Source organism: Pongo pygmaeus, chromosome 5, assembly GCF_028885625.2.
Source record: "Pongo pygmaeus isolate AG05252 chromosome 5, NHGRI_mPonPyg2-v2.0_pri, whole genome shotgun sequence".
Taxonomy (NCBI): Eukaryota; Metazoa; Chordata; class Mammalia; order Primates; family Hominidae; genus Pongo; species Pongo pygmaeus.
The window spans coordinates 36,488,688-36,512,522 of NC_072378.2; the positions used below are offsets into that span (position 1 = coordinate 36,488,688).

At 51.8% G+C, this 23,835-nt stretch overlaps 1 protein-coding gene across 2 annotated transcripts; it reads left to right on the forward strand.

Moving 5' to 3' along the window:
• The first annotated feature begins 14,131 nt into the window (after positions 1-14,131).
• On the forward strand, positions 14,132-23,629 carry MAPK13 (mitogen-activated protein kinase 13). Of its 2 annotated transcripts, XM_054491682.2 has the most exons (12): positions 14,132-14,349; positions 14,927-15,056; positions 16,274-16,332; positions 19,432-19,540; positions 19,698-19,727; positions 20,167-20,214; positions 20,339-20,453; positions 20,566-20,637; positions 21,924-22,003; positions 22,261-22,339; positions 22,439-22,615; positions 22,870-23,629. In XM_054491682.2, exons 1-12 carry the CDS (start codon positions 14,231-14,233, stop codon positions 22,947-22,949), a joined length of 1,098 nt encoding a protein of 365 aa, XP_054347657.1. In that variant the 5' UTR covers positions 14,132-14,230; the 3' UTR covers positions 22,950-23,629. The 2 variants fall into 2 exon arrangements, with proteins under 2 accessions (XP_054347657.1, XP_063522235.1); XM_063666165.1 differs by lacking the exon at positions 19,698-19,727 and having other exon boundaries at positions 14,191-14,349.
• The last annotated feature ends 206 nt before the right edge of the window (positions 23,630-23,835 follow it).

The window sequence follows — 23,835 nt, forward strand, 5'->3', positions numbered from 1 at the left end:
GTTGCCCAGCCTGGAGAACTTTTTGATTTACTCAGTTGTGATCCTGGGAAATTTAAGCATATTAATATGCAGAAAAGTATTTGTTTTATATGTAAAACCAAGTTACAGTCTAGGCTCAGATAATCATAAATCGTTTTTTCCACCTTCATGAATGTCCAGCAGGATGTGTATAATGGGAAGCAATTCTTGTTAAGAATCCCACTCTGCACAGTGGCCCGTGCGTGCTCATATCAGTAATACTCCTGATCAGTATGATAACCAAAAATGGCCCCAGAGATTTCAGTGCACCCGCTGAGAATTGCTGACACATCAAATGACTCTGGGACACCTGGAGTCCTAAGAAGTGAAACCTCCACAATGCAGGACAGACCTGGCTCCCTATTGTCTTCCTTCCTTCCTTCACCTCCTTCCCCCTACTTTCCTTACCTCCCTACTAAAAAGTAGTTATTTTAATGAATTGCTACTGTATGTTAGGCAATTTACATTCTTGCATATTCTATACAAGTAATGTCTCTTTCTCAGTTACGTTACAACTGAGGCTAGATTCAACAGACTATCCTGGTATCAACGTTGAAAGACTCCTGGTTCCAAAGAGTTTTATAGCATTGGTGTTAGACACGCCTCTTTTGGTTTTTTGAAAGAAAATTTTAAAAAATTAATACAGCATAATTTCCATAAGGACTCCCTGGCTGCTGCTGGCCAAATTGGGGAGGAGTCCCTGGCAGCCACAGCCAGGCACTTGGTGCCTTATCTTGTTCAGCACACACTGGGTCTCTCTCCCTAGTTCCAGCCCCCTTGCCCTCACTTCTCTACTCATCTGGGATAGAAATGCACCCCCAGTCCTCTGAAGAGAAACTACCTTTTCCCTCTTTCAGCCAAAAGGGCTCAAGCCAGCACTCGCTTTGTATGTCCTAGAAGATTAACACGCTTCCCTCTGGCTCTCTATAGCACTGCTCTAATGGGACAAGGTCACTGTGTGCTCTTGCTTTCTCTCCTGGTCTTTGTGCGTGATAGTCCCTCTCTCTAGAACCCTCCTCCTCATTCCTCTGAGCTAATGTATTCGTTCTTCTGTTCAGCCTTGACATCACTCCCTCGGTAAATCCCTGACCATTCCCAAGCCTGGATTAGCTGTGTCTTCTGCGTGCACCCTGTAATCTTCTGGAATGATCATTGGTGGCACTGATCACACTGCTTTATCATTTCTTGCTGTTTGTACCACCTGCTCAAAAAGGAAAAACATATAAAGGTTAAGGATACAGGCTCTGGAACCTTTGATGTGATTAAGTAATTTGCCCAAGATTGTACCAATAGTAGAGAGTGGGGCTGTGAGGACTAAATGAGTTAAGACATGAAAAACCCTGAGCATACAGTAAATGCTACATACTGGCTTAAGGCTGCATGTCATCGAAGACAGATCATGTCTTGTTCACTATGGTGTCCCTGTCACCTAGCTTGGTACCTGGCATACAGTAGGCATTCAGTCCTTATTGACTGAGTCAGTAAATGACTGTCAGCTTTTAATCCCTTGCAGATCACCTTGTCTTTTGCTTCCTGTTTTTACAATCAATAGTCTTTAGAAGCAAAGATCATTTAAAGAAAGAAAACAAATATGTATGGGTTATCTGCCTTGCCTAAGAAATGGTGCTGTGTGGAATTTCCTTAAGAAGAGATACGTGTTAGAAGAATTGACTTCTGATTCGCTTTGCTATGTCTTGCTGTGTAATTCAAGTTGGATGCACAGCAATTTAATGAATTAGAACAAGAACCAAAAGATTATTGAAAGTGGCTGATGGCGATGATCTAGATAATTCCTACTGTGTCCCCATCCATCTGCCACTTTAAAATGAAAATAGCAAGGCAAAAGAAAGATAATTGGAAGGCATTATGGTGTCTTGCACCCTCATTCAGCCATTCTACAAATATCTATTAGGTACCTTCCATCTGTCAGGCACTGGGAATATGGGAAAGAATAAAAGTCAAATTCCTGTCCCCATGGAGTTGTTCGTTGTTTTCATGGGAGAAGGAAGTGGTAAACAATGACTGTACCATCTCGCTGGCACCCCTAGAACAGAACATCTAAGCACCTGTTGCTGGAGGCCATTTCTGGGCCGGTGCACCTTTGATCCACCTCCCTGGCACTCAACTGACAGACAATAGGATTTCTCGTGGCGTCCAGGGCTGCATGTCCTCTTGGGTTACCTCTACCTGATCAGCTGGCTCCACTGTGTGTTTCCAGTGTGAGGTGTGAGGTCACCATCCGCTGCCATTACACAAAGACCCATTTCCCCTGGGCCATTGCTCAAGTGTGACAGAGCTGACTGTCCTGTATGGAAACTCAGCCACTCACAGCTCTGCCCAGTGAGACAGGCAATGACTATCTGATCATGGTTGCTGACACAGTGCTTGTGGTGGGGAGTGTCCCTATCTGGAGGCAAACAGCCGAGTGGCTGCTGTGCCCTCAACAAGCCCCACCCTGCTTCACGGTGAGGAAACAGCCCCCACCCAACCAGTCCTCTCCCCAGCCTCCAGTTGAGTCAGGTGCCCCCCTCCAAGTGTTTATGTAACTTGTGCTGATGTTAACCAGGGTCAAAGCACTTACCGCATTACTTTGTCTAACTATTATTCTTTCACGACACAAGACATATTGTTGAAAATGTTTCAATGTAGTAGGTAATAGCTGTTATCCCACTACCTGGAAATAATAGCTGTTGACAGATTGGCATGACTCCTAGAAATTTTTTTCAATCTGGAAAAAAAAAACATCGCTTTTAAAACTCATTATTATTCAGTGATCTGTGTCAATAAATGGCATTGAAACAGCTGGATAGCCACTTTCCTCCTTCAGCCACAATCATTTCCTGACAGGGCAAAGATTTAAATGGAGAAAGGCTTTCAAAGCATGTTCCCAAACCTAGAAACCATGCAGGAAAAGGCAAATGAATTTGCCCATACAAAACTGTAGCGCTTTCATACATTGGCGTCCATTTGGCAGGATTCAGTAAGGGCAGAAGCTGTACATAGCTGCAGTTCTAGGTAATTATTCTAGAACTTTCTAGAAGCTTTCTCGTGTGTCCACAAGGAACAGAGTACAGACTTTTCACTCAACATCATTTGTAATAGCAGGAAAAAATGGGAACAAACTTCAAACACCATCAATAGGGGAATAGGAAATAAACTGCAGTATGTATTCATACAATGAAATATTAAACAGCAGTGAAGACAAATGAACTAGAATGATTCCCCCACCACCACCCCAGACCCCTGATTTTGTCTCTGTCCCAGGAACAATAGGCAATGTCTGGAGACCTTTTTAGTTGTCATACTTGGAGGCGAGGGTGGTGAGTATCTAGTGGGTAGAGGCCAGGGATGCTGCTAAACATTTTGCAATGCACAGGACGACCCCCACAACAAGGAATTACCCAGCAAAAACATGTCAGCAGTGCCAAGGTTGAGAAACAGAGATGACTCAACATCTCGGCAGATCACCAACAACCTTAAGTGAAAAAGGAGGCTGCAAAACGATCTATCTGACATCATTTACAGATGCGTACTTATACAGTAAAACTAAAAGCAGATGAGAATAATAAACATCAACTTGTAGAGGGGTCACCTCTAGGGAGGGAGAGGGCATGGAATCAGAGAGGGGCATGAAAGGGCTTCAGCAGTCAAGAGCCAGACAGCTTAGGTTCTAATCCCGGTTCCACCACTGACACTGTGTAACCTCCGCAGGTTGCTTGATCATTCAGGGCCTCAGTTATCACATCTGTAAGATGGGATGATATTGATAATGGTGCCTTCTTCACAGGATTGTGGTGAGGGTTAAATACGTTAACCAATGTAGAGCACTTAGAACAGTGTGTGGCTCATAGTAAGAACTATGTTTTTGTCACCGTTTTCATCATGATGATGAGTATCTATGATGTTCTATTTTTAAAATATCAGAAGTGAATATGGCATGTGTGTGAAACAGCTCAGTGTTCTGCCTTGACAAGGACCTTCACTCCTCCTGCCACCCCCACCAGCCAAGTGAATTTCACCCTCAGCACTTACTCTGTATTTGTTAAGGCAGGCCATCCCGAACATACTCTCCAAATCTGAGACAACTCATCCAAGCAGTGTGTTTCCTTTTCCTCTCCCCCACCACCCCGCCGCCTCCCCATGATGCTGGAAACTTCTCTTTATTGATACAGATGATGAGCAATGCGGTGATAGGTGTGTGTCCCCCGGCTGTTTCGAGTTTTCACTAAATTGATGGCTATGGGATTACTGGATTAACAAGGTGCACATTTTGACACTTTGGCAGCATTGCCAAATGGTTCTCCTAAAAGCTTGCCCCAGTTTACACTCCCGCCTGCTGACGACAGTGTTGTTACTGTTTCCTGTTGCCGCCCTCACTAGGGTAGGAGCTTCTTGAGCACAGGAACTGTGACATTTGTCCGTGTATTCTCAATGTCTTGAGAGGTGCCTGGCAAAATTTGGTTGAATGGATTAAGGCTTTACCTTAATCACCAGGTAGGTAAGGAAGATAGAGAAAAATAAGACACTCATGCCCTCAAGAACTTACAATTTAGGTTTGTTTGAAAGTTAGCTGAGAATTCTAAGTCTAAGGGTGCTGGTGAGAGTGGCTTGGCAAAGCCAGCCCAGGAAGAGCTGCTGAGCAGGTTGTAAGGAATGAGGATCCTCCCGCTCATCCTTGGCAAAGCAGAGGATGGCATTCCAGACAGGTCACAAACAGCTCAAGCAAAGACGTGGTGACAGGGATGAGGAAGGCATGCTTGCGGATGGCTAGAATGGAGGTTGCCTGGGCACAGACACCTTGGAGGATCCAATTAGCAAGAAAGGCAGGGCCCGTCCGGATGGGGGCAAGCCTTGCCCAACAGACTAAGAAGTTTAAACTTTATCCTGGAGGCCACTGAGAGCTACCAGGGGTGGGGCGTTATGGGGAGGCCAGGCTGCTCTGAAACAGGAAGATTAATCACAGCTGAGCTGCCTCTGGCTGCCTGTCACACGGGAGCTGTGCTGCCCTCAAGCTGCCCAGCTGGAGCACCCTCTTTCCAGGTGACCAAAGCTGGATCCGGGTGCCCCCTGGCTTAGGAAGGGCAGCCCTGGGCAAGTGTGAGGGAGTGAAGACCAGGCCTGAGAAGCAGGGAGAAGCTGTTTGTCAGGGAAGTGTAGTCACCAGGATCAGGGCAAGCTGGTGGCTTCCCCTCCACAGCCCCTTACTCATCCCTGTCGCCACACCTGTGCTCGGGCTGACAGTGACAGTGGGTGTGCTGGAGCTCTCTCACTGTGACTCTTATTTTTTTAGAGAGAGGGTCTCGCAATGTTCTTTCTACTTAATTTTATTTCTTAGAAAAGATTGGCCCTTCACAAGCATCATCCAGCGCAGCTAAGCATAGTGGTTGCTAGCACTGACCCTGGGCAAGACTACCTGGGCTTCACTCCCAGCTCTAGTGCTTACTAGCTGTGTGTCCTTGGGAAAGTCACTTCACCTCTCTGTGCCTCATTGTTATACATAAATTGGGGGATACTGTTAACCCATCTGATAGAGTCCTTAGGAGGATTAAATTACATGTATGTAAAGCTCTTATAACAACTTTTGGGAAGTAACTAGTGCTCTTTCCATGTTTATTAAATGCATATAATAGAAAATGAATGTATCCAGAGAGGCAGTCTGACTTACCTAAGGTCGGTCACACAGCAAATTAGAGACAGAGCTGGAATCAGAGCCCGAACCTCTGCCATAGCAGCTAGCCCTGCTAGTCTTGTCTGGGGTTATCTGGCCCTGACCAGGGTCCATGGGGCTTCTGGGGGATGATCTATATGTCCTGACATCGGATAGTTTACTTAGAAGGGGTGGAGCAGGGAGACCCCGTGGCCTCTGCCCTGGACAGGCAGGTTGTGGAGGAGGCCTCCAGGGTGCACAGCCTCTCCTGCCTGAGGCAGGCTGCACACAGGAGTCCAGGCAGGACCTGACTCCATTACTGCGGTTTGTCAGGTCAGTACAGCAGAGACTGCCCCAGGCACGAAGGCGAGTTGGGCCTGCATATCAGCTGCACACAGACAGAGATGCAGCGATAACAAGGCTGCTGGGGATAAGGCCCTGCTACATCCCTGCCATTTAGCCAGTCACCGGCTGCCAGGCACTCTTCCAGGTACTTGGAATTCAGTGATGAACAAAATAGACAAAGCCCCTCCCCTCGCCAACCTCATGACATTCTATTAGAGGGGGGCAGATGATAAACAGGTGCACAGGACTTGAAGGACACGAGGCCAGGTAAGGCAGGTGAGCATGGCTTGTAATGAGGTCAGGGGGACCTCAGAGGAGGTGACACATGAGCAGTCCTGAAGGACCAGAGGGAGCACCACGCACAATGCCTGCAACCTGGCATGTGTTGCTTCCGTAAACCCTCCTGGTGTCCCTGGCTATGCAAGTGACATTCTCCCATCTTACTGATGAGGAAGCTCCACCTGTAGCCACAAATGGAGGCACGAGATTCAGACTCAGCCCTGTCTCCCAGAACTCAGCTACCTCTCTACTGGCTCACAGGAATACAAGCACGCTTCAAGAATGTGCACGTCACGAAGCCTGTGGAGGGGGAAGCAGGTGGTGTGCAGTGGCGGTCATGGGGAGAGGGATATGCACAGGGTTAGTGGGGTGAGTGGATCTAGAGTTCACTCGGGAACACCTCCTTGTAGATGTGAGTTTGGAGTTAAGCTTGGAAAGAAGGAAGGGACGGAGAGAGGGAGGGAGGGAGAGAGGGAGGGAGGGAAAGAGGAAGGAAGGAAGGGTGGACAATTCCACAGGGAGAGGATCTGGCTCATGAAGAGCTTCAGTGGGAGTGGTGAGGAGGGCTGTCCACAGGGAGAACCTGCTTTGGAGTGGACGTTTGGTGCAAATTCATTGACAAGAGAAAAGGCCTCAGATTCAGGGTGTACACTCTGGTTCTTTCACCACCATATGAAGGTCCAGCCTCATGTTAGGACCTTGGGGGCCCCACAAGGATGAGGCCTCTAGGCCTTCCCTCGGGGAGCAAGGGAAGAACACAGCAAAATCAGAAACATCCTAGGACAGATTGTATCAGACTGAACAGTGACCACACATCCCAGATACCCACCCCGTGGTAGGCTAGCCAAGCATATTCCCCTACTATTGCTTACTCGGTCCCCATTTGGGTCTTCAAGCCACATCTTCCTCCTATGGGTAGTACCCAGAAGAGACACAAAACTCCTTGGTTCATTCAGTCACTAAGTATTTACTGAGCAGCTACAATGGGCCAGGCACAGTGCCAGGGGGCTCAGCAGTGGCCAGAATACTGCCCTCGCCCTTACAGAGTCATTGTCCAGTGGTGGAGAGGGACATGTCACAGGAGACAATGCAGATTAATTAATATTACGCTGAATGCTACCAAGGACAAGGCCGAGATCAAACGGAGCAGAGGCCTGGGCACCAGACCTTCCCCCAGCCACATCTTTGTAGGGTGGAGTGGAGGGGGCTGACCTGTGGGCTGGGTGCAGGGAGGCAGGCCTTAGCGGTGGAGTGGAAAGGGGAGTGTGGACCGGATGGTGTGGGGAGGGAGGTGTGAAGAGGGGAAGCCGGTCATCCGGAACCCAGAAGGCTGGCTGAGAGGTGCCCGATTCACAGAGCTGTCCCTACCCCCGTCTTCCACCAGGGGGTGCTAAAGCTGAGGGAGGGGAGAGAGGAGGAGGTGGAGGAGATGCAGGGGAGTGGGGGAGGGTGCCTTTTCTTTCTTTCTCTCTCTCTCTCTCCTTCCTCCCTCCCTCCCTTCCTTCCTTCCTGCCTTCCTGCCTTCCTTTCTTTCTTTTTGAAATGGAGTTTCACTCTTGTTGCCCAGGCTGTGGTGCAGTGGCACGATCTCAGCTCACTGCAACCTCTGCATCCCGGGTTCAAGTGATTCTCCTGCTTCAGCCTCCCGAGTAGCTGGGATTACAAGCAAGCACCAGCATGCCCGGCTAATTTTTGTATTTTTAGTAGAGATAGGGTTTCACCTTGTTGGTCAGGCAGGTCTCGAACTCCTGACCTGAGGTGATCTGCCCGCCCCGGCCTCCCAAAGTGCTGGGATTACAAGCATGAGCCACCGCACCTGGCTGATGGTGCCTTATCTTTTGCTGCTGGGATGGATGTTCTGCTTGAGCCCTATGTCTGCTGACCAGCCCTTGCCCCTGAGAAGGGGAAGAGGTAATGGGGAGACAAGGTTGGGGAGATGGACTTGCAGGAGGAGCCCAGCACCTCATCAAGTTTCCAGAGGCTGGCTGGGCTCGGTGGCTCATGCCTGTAATCCTAGCACTTTGGGAGGCCGAGGCGGGCAGATCATCTGAGTTCAGGAGTTCGAGACCAGCCTGGCCAACATGGTGAAACCCCGTCTCTACTAAAAATACAAAAATTAGCTGGCCATGCCTGTAATCCCAGCTGCTCAGGAGGCTGAGGCAGGAGAATTGCTTGAACCTGGGAGGCGGAGGTTGCAGTGAGCCAAGATCACGCCACTGCACTCCAGCCTAAGTGACAGAGCAAGACTCTGTCTCAAAAAAAAAAAAAAAAAAAGTTTCCAGAGGTCGGTAAGGTGTCCCAGGCACTCTAAGCTGTTCCCCTGAGGGACTTACCAGAGGCTGCTGGAGTAGGGAAGTAATGGGCACAGGAGGAATGAGGCTGGGTGCCTGGTCTGCAGGGTCAAGTGTCCCCTGAGGGGTTTGGAAGGCAGGCACCTGCTCTTTCCCCAGATGTCCGCTGGGCTCACTCCCAGACCCATTCAAGGGTTGCTCAAATGTTGCCTCCGTAGGGAGACCTTCCCTGATCAAATAGTACTCACTAGTCCTTTTAGATCCTTACTCTTCCTTATTTTCTTCATAGCACTTAATACCACCTGCCACTACATTTAGTTGAACCATATGGAAGTATTAAATACCAGCATTTTAAATTATTTGTTTATTGAGACAAGGTCTCACTCTATTGCCCAGGCTGGAGTGCAGCTCAGTGCAGCCTCGACCTCCCAGGCTCAAGTAATCCTCACACCCCAGCCTCCTGAGTAGCTGGGACCACAGGTGTATGCCACCATGCTTGGCTAATTTTTATTATTATTATTGTTAGTAGAAACGGGATTTCACCATGTTGTCCAGGCTGGTCTCAAACTCCTGGGCTCAAGTGATCTTCCCACCCTAGCCTCCCAAAGTGCTGGGATTACAGCCATGAGCTACCACGCCCAGCCAACAAATAAATGTTGAATGAATGGGTCAATGAATTCTTGGGCTGAGTATCTGGCAAAAAAACTTAATAGAGGAGTTGGATGTGAGTTGGAGCTGACTCTCACTAAGGAGACCATTTCTGGGGCAGGGACTGGACAGCCAAAGGGCAGGGGCTGGGGTTGGGCAGCTGGAGTACCCGGGCGGAGCTGACACAGTCCACTGGGGAAGGAGCCTCTGGCGAGACCTACTGTGTGCCAGGCACTGAATTGGACACTTTTCTAGTCATCTCTTTTAGTCTTCACAACAGCCCTGTAACATGGGTCTTATCACCCACTCTCGTTTTACAAATGAGAAAACTGAAGCTTAGAGGAGCCAACTAACTTGTCTAAGATCACACAGCTTACCACCCCACAGAGCAGCCCACATCTGCAGTCTTTCTTCTGCATCTCCCTGCCTCCTTGCAATTTTGCTTGTTTCATGGAGTCTTGAAAGCCCCAAAAGAGCATGGGAATCTCTAGAGCTGGGGCCAGAGCTCTAGGGCTCCCTGGCCTGTCCCACCCTCATAGGACCCCAGATGTGTCATGCTTTCTCATTTCTGTGGAGGTCTCATGGTGAGGATGTTCGTGCTGGCCCATCCTCATTATGGTGAGGAGGTTCATGCTGGTCCTGCCATTTGAGACAGACAGGGTGGCTGCTGTGCTCGTGGGGCAAGATAGGATCTAGGTGTCCAGGATAGGGGACATGACAGTCTCATAGTTATATGGGGCTCTTGTCTTGATCTCTAAGAAACCAGTCATCAGTTCCCACACCATGTCTCTGCCTCCAGAGGCTCACAGGCTAGCTAGGAAGACAACGCAACAACAGCAGCCACTTCTCAGGCACTTGCTGGGCACCAGGTATTCTAGTTGGCAGTTAAATGTGCAGACTTAGGAGCCAGATGCCAGGTATGAAGATCATGTTCACCACTTTCTTAGTTATGTGAGACCTTGGGCAAATTATGTAACCTCTCTGGGCCTCAGTCTCTCCATCTGTACCAGGGGAATAATTATATAGGAATAGACTAGACCAAAGCAGCCCTGACATCTGGGAGCTGCCTGGTCCTATCAGCCAGGACTTGCTTGCTCAGAGCTGTCCAGCCTGGTGCAATTTGGTCTTGCTGTGCTGAACATAGACGATTTCACAGACATCAGCATAGAACAAGGCCATCCGCGACCAGGGCAGACTAAGTCAAAAATGAAACTACTCCTTAACCATATCTGAACACAGACAAAACATGAATATTGTCAAACCACAGAAATGACCCAAATCCCCCTGTAGAGCTAAGCTGAGTGGAGGCTGCTGGTTTACCAGTTGTAGCTTTAGCCTTGCTCTAGTCTGCTTTCCTTCTAGGCAAGATGTATTAAGACTCCCACTCATAGTGTTACCTCCACTTCCTGACAGCATCGACCCAGAACAGAGCCTCACTTCCTTAACCCCTCCCCAATCACCTAACACAACTGCAAACATTAGACTAAGTCCTTTCTAATGCCCCCTTCCTGGGACGCCCCATGATCCCCATGGTGCATGCTCTCCTTTGTTGCAACGAGTCATCAGCTCAGCTTGTTCACCCACACGTGTGTTTCTGGTGATCTCTGGTTGGAGGCATTGAAAGTTCCTACCTCATTGGGTTGTTGTGAGGAATATGTACTTGAAATGATACAATCCTAAGGCTCTTTCAATATGCTTGTCATACATTAATATTATCCCCATTTCACAAGGAGGACACTGAAGCGCAGAGAGAGGGCCAAACTTTGCCCAAGGTCACACAGCTGGTAATGACAGAGAAGGGATGTAAATTCAGGCCTCATTCCAAGGCTAGTTTCCTGAATCCCTGCCTCCACGTTCATAGGGCAGAAACCAACAAGACAACCTTGGGTTGGTGTCTGGAGAGGAGAAGAGCAAAGGGCCCTTAGAACTCAAAAGAAGACAGCCTCAGGCTGGAGAGGCAGGGTATCCAGGATGACCTGAGTGAACCTCTCCTCCTCCCCTCCCCTTCATGACTCCCCAACTGGATCCTCCAAGGGCTCCCTCCCAGACTGCCTGGCTGCTGAGTAATGCAGGGCCACTCAGGCCCAGAGTAGGGGTCAATGTCAGCAGAGTCGGAGGCCTGAGTCACTTCCTGACCCTTGCCCAAGAGCATCCGGAGCCACAGCCAGAGTGGCCGCTCGTGCCCTTGGAAGATCGCACCCACTTGGACAATGAGCATGTCCTTGGTATCCCCACCTTCCTGGGCTCACCTCTGCCCCACTCAGGTGTTTAAGACATGCAGCAGAGAGGCACCATCCTGACCTGGTGCCACATCCTAGCCCCTTTCCTTACTGGATCCTCAAACCAGAAGAAAACCTGAATCTCTGAGGTCAGTTACTCTCTTTTGCCTGCGTCTAGCCTAAAATCTGGCTTCCAGGACCCCACCCCAACTTCAGAATCAAGGTACCTTGCACTGGTGCCACTGATCCCAAAGGTCCAAAACTCCTGCAGCACTCACAGGCAAGCAACCCCGTTCCTTAGGCTCTCATGGGGTCTCAGGGCCAGAGTAGGGGGTGGGGGAGGGAAAAGGCTGGGGAAAATATCAGATACCCCAGGGCAGGATGGACTGAGGGAGACACGGTTGGATCAGTAGACATGTCCTTATGATGTGGGCAAGGCCATTTCCTTTGAGGAGCAATTCTCTCAACTCTAGGCCACTGCATAGCCTCGCAGCCAAGAGCAGGGACTCTAGAACCAGGCTGTACTTGCTTTCACCCAACTCTGCCCTTACCAGCTGTGTTACCTTGAGCAAATTACTTAGCCTTTCTGTATCTTGGGCTCCTCATCTCTAAAGTGAGAATAATCATAGTACTGACTCATAGGCCTCTTACCAGGATTAAGTGAGTTATATAAAACACTTAATGACTGGCACATGGCAAACACAAGTGTGTATTAAATGACTCTTTTACATCTAATGGGCTGACTCCTCCATTCATTCTCCACACATTTGCTGATATATTGCCATGTGCCAGAAGTGAAAAAGACAGATTGCCTGACTGAAATAATGGTGGGTGTTGTTGTGTGATGACGGCACCCCACCCTCACCTCAGAATGATCTTCCAGGCTGTGCCTGAGGCTGCAGGACTGCCCAGGAGGGTTTGGGGCACAGAGTTTGGGGACTGCAGACTCCCTAGTGTGGACCCCCGGCTTGCTGTAAGCCCCTAGCAAATTTCTTTCCTTGTTCAATAGACCTTCTCTCTTTTTGACAAAGTGAAGCAGGTGGTCCCCGCCCCTTCCACAGCCCCATGCCTGGGCCAGAGAGGGGTTGGACAAGTCAGGCTGGGCATCCAGAGCCCTTGCAGCCATTTCCTCCCCCCACCTCCCCACCTTGCTCCTCAGAGGCCTTTGTGGTTTGAGCATAGAATCTCCATCAGGCTGCACAGGCCACCAGACAGGTGGCAAGGGCCCCAATTAGTCATTGTCCTCATAGAGCCTTAGGAAGTCCACAGAAACTGTGTTCAAAACTGCACATTTGGGCCAGGTGCAGTGGCTCACTTCTGTAATTCAAACACTTTGGGAGGCTGAGGTGGGCGGATCACCTGAGGTCAGGAGTTGAAGACCAGCCTGGCCAACATGGTGAAACCCCGTCTCTACTAAAAATACAAAAATTAGCCAGGAGTGGTGGTGTGCGCCTGTAGTCCCAGCTACTCGGGAGGCTGAGGCAAGAGAATTGCTTGAACCTGGGAGGCCGAGGTTGCAGTGAGCTGAGATGGCGCCACTGCACTCCAGCCTAGGCGATAGAGTGAGACTCCATCTCAAACACAAACAAAAATCCTGCACATTTGAACCTGCGTGGATATTTGGTGTTATAGAATTAGTGCTATTAATTTTAGGTTCAAGAATGTATCGTGGGCCAGGTGCAGTGGCTCATGCCTGTAATCCCAACACTTTCAGAGGCCGAGGTGGGTGGTTCACGAGGTCAGGAGTTCAAGACCAGCCTGGCCAAGATGATGAAACCCCATCTCTACTAAAAATACAAAAATTAGCCGGGCATGGTGGCAGGCACCTGTAATCCCAGCTACTCGGGAGGCGGAGGCAGAGAATTGCTTGAACCAGGGAGGCGGAGGTTGCAGTGAGCCGAGATCGCGCCACTGCACTCCAACAGAGAGTCTCAAAAAATATATATATATAGTATTGTGGATACGTACGTTTTAAAATCCTTACCTTTTAGAGATACAAAAATATTTATGAATAAAATGATATGACGCCTGGGTTTTGCTTCAAAACGATGGTGGGAGAGGAATGTGGATGAAATAAAATTGATTATGAGTTGTGGTTGCTGGGGAATTGGGGTCACGGAGATTCATTAGAACCTCCTATCAGATGTGGTTCAGAAGCCTCAGATCTGGGAGCTGGCTAGAAATGCAGAATCTCGGCTCCACCCCAGACCTACTGAGTCAGGATCTGTATTTTAATCAAATAAAATGCCCAGGGGATTCCTGAGCACACTTAAGTGTGAGAAGCGCTGGCTTACTCTGTTCACTTCTTTCCTGCATGTTTGACATTTTCCATAATGAAGAGATTGTGGGGTTTTGTTTTGCTTTCCTGTGTGTTCACAGTCACGAGGAGCTCTTCCTACAGAGACCGGGGCTGGAGGGAGCTGGGAAGCGCTGCCTCCCCGCTCCTGCTTGGATCCACCAGCCCCGCCGCTGGCCCGCGCTAGGCCGGGATCACGGGGGTCCCGCTGGGCAGCCCCGACCCCGTGCCTGGGCCGCACCTGCCGCGGTGGCTCCGTCGGGCCGGGCGGAAGCGCGGGTGCGCAGGGCTGGACAGGCCCGGGCGTGGCGGCCCCGGCGTACCTGGGCGAGCCGGCAGGTGGGAGCGTCGCGGCCCGGGGCCCCCGCCCTCGCACGGGGGAGGAGCGGGCGGCGCGGGGCGGGCGCAGCGGGGGTCGGGGCGCTGGGAGCCCGTTGGGCCGTGAACGCAGCCGCCACGCCGGGGCCGCCGAGATCGGGTGCCCGGGATGAGCCTCATCCGGAAAAAGGGCTTCTACAAGCAGGACGTCAACAAGACCGCCTGGGAGCTGCCCAAGACCTACGTGTCCCCGACGCACGTCGGCAGCGGGGCCTATGGCGCCGTGTGGTGAGACCCCCGGGCCGCTGGGGGGCGGGGGACGGCGGGGCGGGCGCCGTGCTCTCCCCTTTCCGCCCAGCCCGCCCTGGGCTGGCCTCTCGCCAGCGCCACCTTGACCGCGGACCTCAAGGCCCAGCGCCCTCCCCGGGGCCACCCAGCGGCCATCTCCCTTTTCTCACCGGGTGGCTGAGTGAGGTCTCTGTGGGTTGAGTTGGGACTGGGCCTGGTTCTCCAGGACTGTACACTTCCAAGACCCCGGAGTTCATCGGGCAGATCCTCACTGTTACAGACGAGTACACCGAGGCCCCAAGAGGGGGAGGTGGCTCGCCAAGTTGCAGACAGAGTGAGACTCCTGCCCTGCCGTGGATCCCGTCGCAATGAGACGTTGCTGCCCCTGGCGCTGTGCCCCTCTCTCAGCTCCTGCCTGGCTTCCTACTCCCTGCCCTGCGTCCCGCGGCTCCCCCATATTCTAGGTGGTGGGCGTAGTCCCCTCTCAGCCCAGCTGCCCAGTGGGAGGGGTCAGGGCGGTCTGGGAGATACGGTCCAGGAGGAGAGCCTCGCCTGCTGACCGGCCTGTGCCCGACAGCTCGGCCATCGACAAGCGGTCAGGGGAGAAGGTGGCCATCAAGAAGTTGAGCCGACCCTTTCAGTCCGAGATCTTCGCCAAGCGCGCCTACCGGGAGCTGCTGCTGCTGAAGCACATGCAGCATGAGAACGTAGGTGGTGGCTGCCCCGGGGAGGGGGGCGGGGGCTGCCCTGGGGAGTCAGGGGCAGGCGCAGGCGGGGCCTCCCGGTATGGAGAGCTCGGGACAGTCTCCTCCCTTCTCCCCTGATGGTGCCTCTCGCCTCACTATTGAAAGGAGGGGTGCCGGGACCTTCCCTCCCCACTTTCCAGGAAGAGGTCAAAGGGTATTTTTGGCAGAATGCGCTTTGTGAGGTACAGACTGTCTTATCCTACAGAGGAAATTGGCACAGGGGAACGTTGTAATTGGTTCCATGTCTGAGAGCTTGTGGCCAGCTGGGACTAGAATCCTAGTTAGCGTTGTGTCCACGTGACCCTGATAACAACAGCAATTACACATATTGAGCACTTCTTATGTTCTAAGAGCTCTGCATACACTAACTTCTCTAGTCCTCATGATATATGAGTACTATTGCCCCCATGCCACAGACAGGAAACTAAAGCACAGCAAGGCTCACAGGTTAGATGGTTAGTCAGTAGCAGAGCTGGGGTTTCAATCTCGGCAGCAAGGCTCCGGGTCTGAGCACATGACCATCAGATTGTCTTGTCTAATAGAAGCAGCCGGGAAAACCAGGGGCCCAGCTCAGGGCCTGGCAGCCAGGCTTTGCTGCAGGATACCTAGATTGGAGGGCAGACATTTCAAAGAATGATTTCAAAATGTTATGTACATATTAAGTCCACCCTTCTCCAGCAAACCCCTCCCCTATGGCCTCCAGCCAGGGTGATCTTGCCCTTGGCTCTGAATCAGCCCTGTGGCAGGCAAGGATGGATGTGGCTGGAGACCCAAGGTCAGGGGCAGGGAGTTTGCTGGCTGAAAAGCTCCTTCCCTATTCCCTCCTTTTCCCCTTCCACCCTCTCCTTATGCTTTCCTGCTGCCTACGAGAGTTGAGAGTGGGTTTGCGTTGCTTGCCCTGACACCAGACTTGAGAGCAATGAGCACACATCATTCTCCCCACCTTCCCTTCTCCCTAGCCTGACTCTGTCATGATTTATTGCAAACTCCCTCCGAATCCAGGGGATTCCTCTAGGCCTCTGCCATTTTTACTGCTTCCAAGAAAGTTGGAGACATGCCTCCTGCTGGAGGTGGTGTATTAGGAAAGGGTGGATGGCCCTGTGCATGGCCAGGGCCCAGGAGGAGGTAGGAGGAGAAGGTAGCATCTGTCTAGCCCTCACAGGTGACTTCTTCCCCAGGTCATTGGGCTCCTGGATGTCTTCACCCCAGCCTCCTCCCTGCGCAACTTCCATGACTTGTGAGTTGGGCTGCACTGGGTTCTGGGGCATTTGCAGGTCTTACATGCCGCTGGGGAGCAAGGTGGGGGAGGGTCTAGGGTTTCTATTCTGGGTGTGGCGGGAAGAGCCTCCTTCCCTGGCAGTCCTGTGCCTTTGCCTGTCAAGTGTGATTCTCTCTGGAAGGATGCTTTTAGCCAAAGGCAGGCAGGAAGAGGCAGGAAGGACTTTGTGGGGTGCTTGCCTGGCAGGGGGCAGTCTGCACAGCTGCTTTGCTTTTTACCCAGCTTTAACACCATGAGACACATCTGCCAGTCCTCACAGGGTTAGCACCAACTCACCTTTCCTGGGGACACAGATGTGAGTCTGGACCTTGCAGCTCTTTCTAGCATGAAGCAAGGATTAAGAAGCCTTGGCTGCCTCTGGCTGATGGGGGTGTTTGACAGAATGGCAGAGAACCAGGACATTTAGCTGCAAAATGTATAGCTTTGCCTGTGCAGTGTCTGAATGAGACTGGACTATTTGGACAAGATGGAGAAGTCAGTGTGGCGCGTGGAGGCCAGCAGCTGGCTTGGTCAAGCTGAATCTGGACTGACCCTACAGGCAGCCTCAAGACCTGGGGACTTTGAGCAGGGAGGTGATATGTTCAGATGGGATTTGGGGGATGCACGCTGGCGGCAGCAAGAAAGGAGTAGGAAGCAGCTCGGGGGCAGAGGGGGAGAGCCTGGAGGTCAGTGTTAGTGATCTAAGTAGGGATCTAAAGTAGAGGTGATGGGATGCCAAGAGCAGACTTGAGGCCCCATTTGGGAGGCAGGGCAGACACAATGTTCCATCTGTTGGGGTGCAGTGGCTGAGTGAGGTGGCAGAGGTGGAGGAATGGGCAGGTTCCTGCTTGAAATACACGGTAGAGGAAGAACAGATCTTGGAGGAAAGATAACGAACTCCATTTTGGACACTTTACTTTTAAATAACCTGTGAACATTCCAATGTTTAATCACAGTTGCAAATAAATATGAACCTCAGGAGAGGAAGGTCTGGGCTAGGGATGTGGATTTGTGCTGGAATAATCACCGATGGGTTATAGCTGACACCCGGGAACAGATAATTGTAGAATGTGGTAAGATAGTATTGATTCAGATATCAACATGAAAGAGAAGATCCAAGAGGATGAGCAGATGGAAGAAGCTGAGAGGGCCTGATAGGAGGCAGAGGAGAATCAGCAAAGAACTGAGAGGGAGTTTCAGACTTGGTGAAAGGTTAGATCAGAAGAAAAGGGAGTCATGGTGTGTTTGTCGGGTGTTCACTGGTGACCTTGAGCTGAGCAGTCTGGCAGTAGGAGGGAAGCAGAAATCAGGTTAACTCAGGACTGGGAGTTAAGGCAGTGGGATCCAGGAGTGTGGACCGCCCTTTCTAGAAGTTTGGTGGTGAGAGAGGGAGAAGGGGTGGTCAGTTGAAGAAGCAAAGTCAAGGGAATGTGGTTCTAGCACAGAGAGGCTTCAGAAAGCATGTCGCCAAGATGAAGGAACCAGTGCCCGAGTGGAGGGGAAAGACACAGGAGGGGACTGGGTATGGAGAGGGCCCCAAGGGAGGTGTGTGGTCAGGCAGAAGAGGGCTGCCAAAATCCAGAGTCTCCTGGAGATGCCTCCAGCATGTCCTTTCAAAAAAAAAAAACAACAACAAAAAACACAACCTATTTTATAATTGTTTAAGGTAACATTTATTTTTAAAAAGTTTTAAATTTATTATATTCTAGAGATAGGGCTGGAGTGCAGTGGCACAAACTGGAATGCCCAGACTGGAGTGCAGTGGCACACAGTTCACTGCAGCCTCCAACTCCTAGGCTCAAGCCATCCTCCCGTCTCAGCCCTCCAAGTAGGTGGGACTACAGATGCATGCTACCATGTTCAGCTTTTTGTTTTGTTTTAATTTTTATAGAGATGGGGTCTCACTATGTTACTCATCCTGATCTCGAATTTCTGGCCTCAAGTGATCCTCCCACCTCAGCCTCTTGAGTAGCTAAGACTAAAGGTGCATGCCACCACACCTGGCTAATTTTTTTTTTCTTTTCTTTTTTCTGAAAGATGGGGTCCAGGGCCAGGCACGGTGGCTCACGCCTGTAATCCCAGCACTTTGGGAAGCCAAGGCAGACAGATCACCTGAGGTCAGGAGTTCGAGACCAGCCTGGCCAACATGGCAAAACCCCGTCTCTACTAAGAATACAAAAATTAGCTGGGTGTTCTGGCGCACACCTGTAGTTGTAGGTACTCAGGGAAGCTGAGGCAGGAGAATCGCTTGAATCTGGGAGGTGGAGGTTGCACTGAGCCGAGATCATGCCACTGCACTCTAGCCTGGGCAACAGAGCAAGACTCCATCTCAAAGAAAAAAAGAAAGGAACAAAGAAAGATGGGGTCCCTATGTTGCTCAGGCTGGTCTCAAACTCTTCGCCTCAAGCGATCGTCCAGCCTCCATCTCCCAAAGCACTGGGATTGGAAGTATGAGCTATGCCCCCTGGCCTATTTTATAATTTTTATTATTTTTTTGTCTTTGTCCTGGTCTTTGCTTTTACTATAACAGTTACATTTTGCTGGCCTTATCCTGTTGTGCAATCCCCTAAGAGGCTGCAGGAGCCTCCCCATCTCCCCCTTCCACCCTCCTGGAAACTATTGTATTGTTTCCTTCTTGGAAAGGTAGACATATTGTTTGTTTGTGGAGCCATCTCAGCTGGGCATGACCCTCTGAGGGATAAAATATTTGGACAGAAGCCGAAGGAAATACTGGCAGATGTTTCTAACTCCTAGCTGCGGCTTTCCCTGGGGTGTGGAGGAGGGCAAGGAGAGAGTACCTTTGAAGAGTGGGAACACAGTTCCATGTGGCTTTCCTGAGCACGCCCCAACTGTAGCGCTTACTCTGAGCTCTGCCAGCTGGGCGGCCCGCCACAGGGAGACTGGGAGCCAGGAGCCCAGAGGCCCATGTGGTGATCTGGCTGGCTGAGGTGGAGTTGGTTTTTGCACACTGGAGGGTGTCTCTATGACCCCTGTTCTGCCCTGAGGCCCCTCCTCTGAGCTCAGACCTGGGGCTGGGTGGGACCCGGCACTGTTCCAAGAAGCCCTCGTGCCTTCCAGCTACCTGGTGATGCCCTTCATGCAGACGGATCTGCAGAAGATCATGGGGATGGAGTTCAGTGAGGAGAAAATCCAGTACCTGGTGTATCAGATGCTCAAAGGCCTTAAGGTGGGTGGGGACTTGGAGGCTGGCAGAGGGGACGCCTTGCTGTCGAGACCTGAGGTTTGGGGAGGCCGGAGGGAGCGCACTGTTACAGGTTGGCCAGCCTGAAGTGCCTGGTGTGGAAGCTGGGCCATGGACTCACCCTTCTCTCTCTCCCACATAGTACATCCACTCGGCTGGGGTCGTGCACAGGGTGAGTGCGTTCTCTGCCATGGTCCTCAGAGGCCCCTGTCCCATCCCTGGGTATGGGGTTCTCTGGCAATCAAGGAGTGGGAAAGGTGAAGGGAGAGGACACTGCCCAGGAGAGCACATTCCAGAGAATGTGGAGTTTTCAGACCCAGCCACGGCCCAGGAAGCCTGCTCAAAAGAGTCACTGCATCCCAGGGGACTTCATGGGGAATTGCTGCAGACAAAGCCCTGAGCTGAGTGTTTCAGGCTTCAAGAATCAGGAACATTTTAGAGCTGGATGGGCCCTGAGAGAACACCGAGTCCAACCCTCATTTTACACATGAGGAAACTGAGGCCCAGAAGGGGAAGGGACCTGGCTGAGGTCACACCCCTGGGTGGTGGTGGAGCTAGGACAAGCTCCATCTCTGCCTCAGCCTAGCATGCATTCTCTGTCCTCCCGCCAGGACCTGAAGCCAGGCAACCTGGCTGTGAATGAGGACTGTGAACTGAAGGTGAGTGGGCTGCAGGCTCAGCCCAGAGGCGGGATGGGCCCTCCCCCAGGGAAGCCCCTGGAAGCCACTCCCAGAGCCGCCTCCCCTCAGCAAGTTCCTTTTCTATTTATCCCCTGTGCCATAGATTCTGGATTTTGGGCTGGCGCGACATGCAGATGCCGAAATGACTGGCTACGTGGTGACCCGCTGGTACCGAGCCCCCGAGGTGATCCTCAGCTGGATGCACTACAACCAGACGGGTCAGTGGTCAACGCCTGAGAGGGCGGTCCTGGGGCCATCTGGTCACTCGGTGCTGACTGACTGCTGGGCCCCAGGCAGACAGTCCAGGTGACACTCTCCCTCCCTCTGCAGTGGACATCTGGTCTGTGGGCTGTATCATGGCAGAGATGCTGACAGGGAAAACTCTGTTCAAGGGGAAAGATTGTATCCTTTGCTGGAAAAGCCAAACTCCATCTAGGGATTCCTTCCTTCAACAGACACTTTATTTAAATAACTGTCTTTTTTTTCTTAATGTGAGAGTGATACATACTCCCTGTAGAATAATTTGTAAATGCAGATAAGGCTGGACACAGTGGCTCACGTCTGTAATCCCAGCACTCTGGGAGGCTGAGGCAGGCAGATCATGAAATCGGGAGATCGAAACCATCCTGGCTAACAAGGGGAAACCCCGTATCTACTAAAAATACAAAAAATTAGCCAGGCGTGGTGGCGGGCGCCTGTAGTCCCAGCTACTCGGGAGGCTGAGGCAGGAGAATGGTGTGAACCCAGGAGGTGGAGCTTGCAGTGAGCCGAGATCGCGCCACTGCACTCCAGCCTGGGTGACGGAGCAAGACTCTGTCTCAAAAAAGAAAAAATTAGCCAGACATGGTGGCATGCACCTGTCATCCCAGCTACCTGAGAGGCTGAGATGGGAGGGTTGAGCCTGGGAGGTTGAGGCTGCAGTGAGCTATGATTGTGCCACTGTACTCCAGCCTGGGTGACAGAGGGAGACCCTAACTCAAAAAAAAAAAAAAAACAAAAAAAATGTTGGGTGGGAATGGTGGCTCACACCTATAATCCCAGCACTTTGGGAGGCCAAGGCAGGTGGATCACCTGAGATTGGGAGTTCGAGACCAGCCTGGCCAACGTGGTCAAACCCCATCTCTACCAAAAAATACAAAAATTAGCCGGGTGTGGTGGTGCACACCTGTCATCCCAGCTACTCAGGAGGCTGAGGCAGGAAAATCGCTTGAACCCAGGAAGTGGAGGTTGCAGTGAGCCAAGACTGTGCCACTGCACTCCAGCCTGAGTGACAGAGTGAGACCCTGTCTCAAAAAAAAAAAAAAATGTAGATAAGCAAAATGATGCCAAATTCTACCAGTATGTGGAAAATACATTTTGGCACGGCGCACATGAACTGAGTACCTGTGTGTGCAGGGCAGGCTTTCGGTGAGAAGACGAGGAAACGGAAAAGAGGGACTGGGATGAAGGCTGAGAAGTCCACATGCATTTGTCGTGTAGGGACCCCCTCAGCCTGGCATGTTGGAAAGCTCTCCAGAGCCCTGAGCCCTGAAGAATAAGCCTCCTCCTGAGAGCAGGAGGTGGTTAGGCAGGGCTGGAGCCTGGATGATCAGTTGCCATGGTGCCCGGGTGAAGTGATGGTGGGGTCGTGGGAAGGGCAGTCTCAGACCCACCAGGAGAGCAAGGCTAAGCCTTAACCTGCCACCAAGACCTGGACCAGCTGACCCAGATCCTGAAAGTGACCGGGGTGCCTGGCACGGAGTTTGTGCAGAAGCTGAACGACAAAGCGGTGGGTGGTAAATGGGACCTAGGCTGGCCTGGGCTGTGTGCTTGCCTGACGTGGGCCCAGTGGGCTGGAGGCCTTTGTGGAAGAAGGCTCACCAGCACCTTCCCACAGCATCCTCCTACCCTGGCAGGCACTCTTGTCTTAATCTCACCGTGGACCCTGACCTGAGCCTTCAGCCCTGCTCTGAGGCTTTTCTGAAATCCCTGCTCTACACGCTGAGGCCAGAGCCCTAAGGGGTTTGATGCTTTTCTGTCTTCCAGGCCAAATCGTACATCCAGTCCCTGCCACAGACCCCCAGGAAGGATTTCACTCAGCTCTTCCCACGGGCCAGCCCCCAGGGTGAGTCTCAGAGCCCTCTCCCCAGGGGCCTCTCAGTGCATCCCAGAGGGCGGGCTCTCCCGGCCCCCCGGTGTGAGGCTCATGGCTCTGCCCCTGCAGCCGCAGACCTGCTGGAGAAGATGCTGGAGCTAGACGTGGACAAGCGCTTGACGGCCGCACAGGCCCTCACCCATCCCTTCTTTGAACCCTTCCGGGACCCTGAGGAAGAGACGGAGGCCCAGCAGCCGTTAGATGATTCCTTAGAACACGAGAAACTCACAGTGGATGAATGGAAGCGTAAGAGCTGGGGCCTTGGGCTTCCTCGCCTCCGCCTGCAGCCTCTCTTCCTTGCTTCCTCCATCTTTGTGCCTGGGCTCTGCCAGCCCTACCTGCCACCTAAGGCTCCTGCCCCCTCCTTCTTGGTGGGCATTGTCTCCTGGGTGCTTCTTTCTACTTGAGCTGACTTCGCTTTCCATGCTCTCTCTGAAGGCGGGTGGACTTTCTCACCACAGCACCTCCTTACCCACCTTAAACCATGCTGCCTTTCTCAGAGCACATCTACAAGGAGATTGTGAACTTCAGCCCCATTGCCCGGAAGGACTCGCGGCGCCGGAGTGGCATGAAGCTGTAGGGACTCATCTCGCATGGCACTGCCGGCCAGACACTGCCCAAGGACCAGTATTTATTTGTCACTACTAAACTCAGCCCTTCTTGGAATACAGCCTTTCAAGCAGAGGACAGAAGGGTCCTCCTTATGTGGGAAATGGGCCTAGTAGATGCAGAATTCAAAGATGTCGGTTGGGAGAAACTAGCTTTGATCCTAACGGGCCATGTTAAACTGCCCATCTGGAGAATCGCCTGCAGGTGGGGCCCTTTCCTTCCCGCCAGAGTGGGGCTGAGTGGGCGCTGAGCCAGGCCGGGGGCCTATGGCAGTGATGCTGCCTTGGTTTCCTAGGGATGCTCTAACGAATTACCACAAACCTGGTGGATTGAAACAGCAGAACTTGATTCCCTCACAGTTCTGGAGGCTGGAAATCTGGGATGGAGGTGTTGGCAGGGCTGTTGTCCCTTTGAAGGCTCTGGGGAAGAATCCCTCCTTGGCTCTTTTTAGCTTGTGGTGGCAGTGGGCAGTCCGTGGCATTCCCCGGGTTATTGCTGCATCACTCCAGTCTCTGTCTCTTCTGTTCTCTCCTCTTTTAACAACAGTCATTGGATTTAGGGCCCACCCTAATCCTGTATGATCTTATCTTGATCCTTATTAATTACACCTGCAAATACTCTATTTCCAAATAAAGTCACATTCTCAGGTTCCAGGTGGACATGAATTCCAGGGGGAAATGATTCAACTCACTACAGACAGCTGGGAGGGCGGGGCCCCTTCCTGGGCCCTGTGCTGAGGCCTTGTGCTCTGTGAAGGAACCAAATGCGTTTGGCTGCTAAATTAAGGGAGTTGCAGAGAGAGCTGCAGCTGGTGCGATTGCATTCAGGTTATTTTGGGTGAGTGATAAGCAATCAAG

Excerpts from the sequence above, each read along its gene's own strand:
- MAPK13 (XM_054491682.2), top strand. The coding sequence starts at position 14,231 with ATGAGCCTCATCCGGAAAAAGGGCTTCTACAAGCAGGACGTCAACAAG. Across the intron at positions 14,350-14,926 it reads GGGGCCTATGGCGCCGTGTG|CTCGGCCATCGACAAGCGGT; the intron begins GTGAGACCCCCG and ends TGTGCCCGACAG. Across the intron at positions 16,333-19,431 it reads CTGCGCAACTTCCATGACTT|CTACCTGGTGATGCCCTTCA; the intron begins GTGAGTTGGGCT and ends CGTGCCTTCCAG.